Source organism: Nomascus leucogenys, chromosome 16, assembly GCF_006542625.1.
Source record: "Nomascus leucogenys isolate Asia chromosome 16, Asia_NLE_v1, whole genome shotgun sequence".
Classification (NCBI taxonomy): Eukaryota; Metazoa; Chordata; class Mammalia; order Primates; family Hylobatidae; genus Nomascus; species Nomascus leucogenys.
The window spans coordinates 11,816,900-11,823,502 of NC_044396.1; the positions used below are offsets into that span (position 1 = coordinate 11,816,900).

At 43.0% G+C, this 6,603-nt stretch overlaps 1 protein-coding gene across 1 annotated transcript in view; it reads right to left on the reverse strand.

Annotated features, from left to right (window-relative positions):
* Positions 1–6,569, reverse strand: part of PTDSS1 (phosphatidylserine synthase 1) — a 73,276-nt gene extending 66,707 nt beyond the window's left edge. Inside the window, exon 1 of the mRNA XM_003268333.4 lies at positions 6,030–6,569. Coding sequence (XP_003268381.2) covers positions 6,030–6,208 — 179 coding nt within the window. The 5' untranslated portion in view covers positions 6,209–6,569. The remainder of the gene's footprint in view (positions 1–6,029) is intronic.
* Between the last annotated feature and the right edge of the window lie 34 nt (positions 6,570–6,603).

Here is a 6,603-nt window from a genome sequence, read left to right on the forward strand (position 1 = left end):
AATGTTAAGTAGCTTAGGTGTTATCTTTAACACCACATTCATCTATTTTATAGAAAGTTATGATCCTTGTCAAGAATTATGGGTGAGATATCAACTAAAGGAAAAGAACGGTGATAAATTTTAAGTTCTTATTGAATAAATGATTTCATGTATTCAATTCATTCAGCATTTACTGGATGTCTATCCCGGGATGATTAAGATAACTGGCCTCAAGAAGCTGACACAGGAACAAATATTATGACATGTGAGATACAATAATCACAAGTATTTGGAAGGATATAAACATTTCTTCCTCTGTGCTTCTTGGAACAATTGAGAAAGGTATCCTGGAGGGGAACCATCCAAATGGATTGTGAAGGATGCCAAGGGTGGCATCATGTGTGGGCAGGAGGTGGCAGGAGGTGCCTTCCAGTCTGAGAGATGGCAGCCCTGCCTAGGTGTGGGACACATGAGCTGTCAGGGCCTGCTGGGTGTTGGGTGTGCTATGTATGGAGGGAGGGATAGAGGTGGGAAAGTAGACTTACTCCATTACAAAGGACCCTGGAGTCCAGCTAGTACTTTCCTGTAGGTGACAGGCATCTACTGAAATACTGATGTCAACTACCTTTGGTGTTATCTTTCATACCATACTAATTTCGTTTTATGGAAAGTCACAATCCTTGTGAAGAATTACAGCTAAGTTATCAACTAAAGCAGGAGAAAGGTGATATGTTTTAAAGTATTTATTGGATAAATGAGAATTTTAAACAGGGAAAGATGGGACCATGATTTTGTCTAAAAAGATCACAGGAGCAGCACTGGAGGGAGGGGGAGCCAGGGCCTGGGAGTCAGCTATCCCAAAGTGTTGGGAGTTTGCTGAGCAAAGGCTTGGGAACGGAAAGAGAACAGTCCCCAAAGCTATAAGGGCCCAATCAGACCTGCTGAAGATAAACAAGGTGGTGAACTCCAGGTTGGGAGAAACCTAGGCTAGAGGCAACGAGGACTATGAACTGTTGAACTGAATTAATTGAATTAAATGGGATGCCAGGGCTGAGGAAGCAGTGCAGGCTGACTGGACTAGTCCTGGTTTTGGGATTAGTTAAGACTGAAAAACTGTAACTTCTCTACAGAAATCTGGGGCAATAGGAATTATGTCACAAGATAAATTGTGTTACATCTGGTAATAGAACTACATCTAAAATGCTAAACACAGTTTATTCAGAACAGATGAACTTGAATTAAGGTTGCTTACTAAAGAGGAGTCTGAAAGGCAGCTTCCTAGGTATATAATCTCTGTGGGCTGAGGCATCATCTAAGCCAAATAAGTATTTAAGTCATCCAAGTGCCCATTCACTGCAGAAGACCCCAGCGAAATATATGGCACATTTCCCCCTTTAATAAATTAGAAATCGTATTACGGACATAAAACTCTGGAAATCAGTATAAGAAAAAATATAAAACATTAAGTTCAATAAAAAATTTGATTCAAATAGTAACCAGGGAAAAGAAATGTTGACAATCATTGATAACTGGACCTCAGGTGCAACCTAACATAATGTTCACCTCCAGGGCTGGTTTAACCCTAGCCCATAATCACTATAGATGAGCACTTAACATTGCTAGTGTCAGGGAACAAGGGCATGCAGGGCTTTTGTTGCTGGGAGAGAAGGAACATGATGTATATAAAGGAAACAGGATAAAGACAACTGCATCAGCAGTATCAGGGGACATTTTCTAATGGGAATTTATGTGGTCAAGAAGGAAAGAACAGGGAAGGCTAGCAAGTATCCATAAGCAATACAATACAGGTGGGCAGAAGTACACCCCAATGATATGATGGTGAACTGGAGTTCCAAAGCCAATAAGGGAAATTAAGTAAAAACCATTATTAACAAATCAATCAATCAATCAATCAGTCTGTCCATTTCCCTGTCCTTGTCTGTCTCCTTAGTTCTAAATCGAGGAGAAATGAAACATAGACAAATTGACGATCACTTAAGTACACAAATCCACAGAAAGGCAATGTCTTCTAGGTAAGTAACAATTTTTGTTGGACAAGTGCTAACAAAGGCTGATTCTACTGTTGAATGGCAGGTGCCTCTTAAGGAGAGGTGGGCCTCTTTGAATGTGAATTAATAGATTCTGGTGTTTTCTAAATCTAAAGCTTGAGTTTTTTAAACTAAAGGCATTCAATATTTCCAAGTTTACCAACCTCTGAATGCAGAGTAAATATGAGGGTATCTTATAGGTAATTATTATACTCTGAGCTTGAGACAAAAGTTTTCCTTGCCCTACTTTGGCTAACAAACTTCTAAGACATATGCGAAAGCATTTATTTATAAAAATACTATTTATTTTTTAATAGAGATGGGGTCTTGCTATGTTAGCCAGGTTGGTCCTGGACTCTTGGCCTCAAGCAATCCTCCCACCTTGGCTTCCCAAAGTGCTAGGATTACTGGTGTAAGCCATTGCGCCCAGCCTACTTATTCTAAAATGTGGGAAAATAAGTTTTTCGTTTTCTTTTGAAACAGGGTCTCATTCTGTTGAGTGAGTAGGGTGGAGGCTGGAGTATGGTGGTATGATCTCAGCTCACTGCAACCTCTACCTCCTAGGCTCAGGTGATCCTCTTACTTCAGCCTCCAGGTGCATGCCACCATGCCCAGCTAATTTTTGTTTTGTTTTGTTTTGTTTGTAGAGACAGGGTTTCACCATGTTGCCCAGGCTGGAAATGAGCTTTTTCAAATAGGAAAATGATTAGGTAGTATCTAACTTTATTTTTAATGATGGTGATAAAGACAGGAGATTTAAACACTATGGTTTAACAGGGAATTGGCCTAAGGGCCATCTAACAAAAGAACTACTTGACAAATCCAAACTTGTCTCAGACTTCAGTGCAAGGTATCTAATCCTCTGTAATCTTAAATTCTTGCTGGATCTCTGAAGCATGTGACAGTACCCAAGTACTGTTTCTGACATACTGGTTATATGACATCCCAAAAGTATCCTATCTCCTTGTTCTCTTAGACAACTAGTCTTTGCAAAACAAACTTTAAGACATATTTTTTAAATTTTACTGAAAGAATTGCACTGAACAATTGTCCAACTAAAATCTTATAAAATAAATATAAGGCACTGGAGTTAATCATTACAAAAGAGCATAGGATAAATTTTCATTTAAGAAGTCGTTACTTTCTGTCTTTATGGAGGAATATAGAGCTATCATCGTAATGCCCCACTTAAGAGTCACGAATCATTACAAAAAATGAGTAAGATTTAGTAAGTACTAATTCTATTAATGGTGCTTATGATTTTATATAAAGTGAAACCTGTTATTAATTAGTTCTTCATTATGTGATTTCTGTCTCTTTATGAAATTAGTGGAAGAAATAAAATTGTTAACATTTTTGGATGAGGCCACAGTCTGAAGTTCAGATTATGGTTCTTCTATTATTTTGGACAAGCTGTTAAAATTCATATTGATTTCTTATACTTTCACTGCTGCAATTTATTGACTGCCTTGACAGAATATGATGTAAAAGGAAATTTCAGAATATTGTGACTTTTTATATCAGAAGAGAGGAAGAGAAACCTATTTTGAAAGGACCTAGAATAATATTAAAAATGAAAGGCTGAAACCAATGGCTCATTCTTGCTTCTCATTATTTAAAACAAAATACCATAATTATTTTTCTAATTTCCAGAGAAACTCCCTCACTAATTTCATTATTTCAAGCCCACACCTAAGATGAAGTTAAACTGAAGCTAACATGAAACAGGTATGTATGTTATCTAATGTCCATTTTTCAAATGCTTTTATCCTTCTCAATTACAGAGCATACTACATCCTCATTCAATACTAAATATTACTTAGAAGACAGTAGCATTCAATGAAATCACATCGTAATAACCACTAATGTTTATTAAGCACTTAATACTTGCCATGCACTGAGCTAAACAGATTATCTAAAAAGATGAATTTAATCCTCATGACAGATAATCCTGACAGATTACTGTATTGATATTTTAATTTTACATACAGATAAGGAAATAGAGGCCTAGCAAAATTATATGGCCACACAGCTATTAAGTGATAAAATCAGGCAACATAATGAAGTATTTGAAAGTAACCATAGTTAGGGACATGACTCCTTTCTCTCCAAAGCTAGAAATACGTTTGGTCAGGTACTGTGGAAAGGTCTGGTCTTAACCTGCTGCACAGCTTCAGCAGATTTTATAGTAATAGTGGCAAGATCCCTCAATCATTAAAGAGTAAGCAATTGTTACTTAAGCTTTATACCTTTAGGTAAATTCTTTCAAATGGATAAACACTTACATAACAAGAACCAAGAGTCAAGTGAATCCCAGAGGTAAGGAACAAGTGTGATGTGGGAGGATATTAGTTTTATGAGGATTTGAAAAACTGCAGTTATTCCCAAGGGAGGCACCACCGGCACTTGTGTGTGTGTACACAAACGACTGTATAGAAGACAATTCACTTTATGTTGTACAGCGCTGTCACGTATGTCACAATACATTTAATATCTGTTAACTGCTCCCCTTCCCAAATACTAGAAGTTCTCTCAATCCTTGTGACTACCCAATATATATATCCCTATACATGTTCTGCTGACCCTGACAGAGAACCTTGATTGTTGGATAAAAATCCTGGGAGAGAAGTAACTGACGTGAATTGTACATTGTGCTCCAGGGACTCTGCTAAATGCATTCACACACAGTCACTTAATTTTCATAACCCTATATAAGTAGATATTTCATCCCCATTTTACAAGTGTGGCCCCTGAGGCTCAGAGCAAGGTTATGCAAATTAATTAAGGACACACTGCCAGTTTTGCAACCAACAGTGGGGCTCAAAAACTACACTACTCTAAGTTGGCCTTTTAAGCCATAATGATGAGGGAGGTGTGACTTTCCTTTCTTTAAAGAGGTTCATTCAGAAAGTATAAATCATTCTAAGTAGGAACCACGGTGTGTACCTCCTTATGAACAAAGGATGAATTAGTTCCCTAGGTTAGGAATGAGGGGCCACAGGCACAGTGCCAGAGTTACATGAGGTGTGTTCAAGATTTGGGCTGGGCAGCTCCTATGAACAGGTATATATTAGAATGTGTGTGTATGTTTTCCAGGGAATAAGAGAGTTGTGTTATGCTGTGTGAGGTTTATGTGTTTCATTTAACACACAGCAGTTACTATACCCCAGGCACCACTAAAATTGCTGGACAAGATCACATTTCAGCACGTATGTTAGGTAATGAGTGAGCAGGGTATGCACTGCGTGATGTGTGGCGGGCTGGTGTCTGTGCAGCCATGTACACAGATGATGGGTATTGGGCTGTGCTGGAAAGGAAAGGTCCGCTGTGATATGTGTGTTTAGAGTGGCAGTTTGTGCCGTGGTACAGATGGTAGTGTTTGAGGCTGGGGGAAGTGTTATGCTGGATGACTTGTGTGCAATGCATAGGGGAAGTGCTGCACAGGAAAGACCATGTATGTAGCATACATGTGCATTTTTTGTGCGTTACGGATAGTGCCGAATTCCGGAGTTCCACAGGAAGGGATCTAGGTTGTGTCCAGGGCCTGTGTATGGTGCCTGCAGGCGCTGTGGATTGGGGTGCTTTGTATGTGTAGCGGTGTGTGCTGAAAGTGGTGCATACGTGATGATTCATGCGGTGTGCTGGGTAGGGACGGGGGCTGAAGCAGTGCAGAGGAGGGGCCCGCGTCGTGATGTTGTGTGGAGCGATGCTGAGTGCGGTGGGTGGGGGGGCGATCGTGCTGGGTGACTCGCGTGCGTTCCCCGTGTAACCGGAGGCGCTGTATGGAGAAGGGGCACTGAGGGGTGGGGGAGCAGGCTAGCGTACTGTGAGACACCGGGCGGGCGGAGGGGCTGCGTAGGCGGCGGGCTGCCAGTGAGTGTGCGTGGAGCAGCCAGCCCGCTTCCTCACCCAGAGCCATGCCGGGCCCCCCTCCCCGCCACCCTCCCTCCCGCCTCTTCCCTAGCTCTTGGACGCGCCCCCCGCTCGGCCGGGCCTCCCCACCTGGTAAAGGCGAAGTACATGAGGCTGACGATGGTGAAGCTGAGCAGGGTGATGGTATGCGGCCGGTAGAAGAAGTCAATGGTGATGTCCTCCACTTGCTGCTCGTTGATCATCCGGAAATGCATTTTGTAGTTCACATCATCCTTGCTTAGGGTCCGGCTCCCCACGCAGGACGCCATGGCCCGCCTCCCCGTCCTGCCGCGGTGGCGGCGGCCCCAGCCCGCGGAGGCCGGGACCCCGGGGGTGACTAGCCACAGTGGGCTAATAGCCGGACGGCGAAGCCGGGTCTGGCGCCCAGCAAAGGCTGGGAGCGGAGGGAAGGACAGGCGCGAGAGGGCGGGGTCGCGGCGCCGCCACCGCGGCCTGGGGCAGGGGAAGCCGCCGGCCGTCCCCACGCTGTCATCCCGGCTAAGGCATCTCTACGCACTCAAGAAATCTTCAGACTCCAAGTCCACACGACTTCAGGGGAGTGGCGAGCCGGAGAAGGGTAGCTGCGGCCCCTGGCTGGCTCTTTTCAGCGCACGTAGCCCGCTGTCTCCCCGCGCAGCCCGGCACATGGTCTCGCCCACTCCGG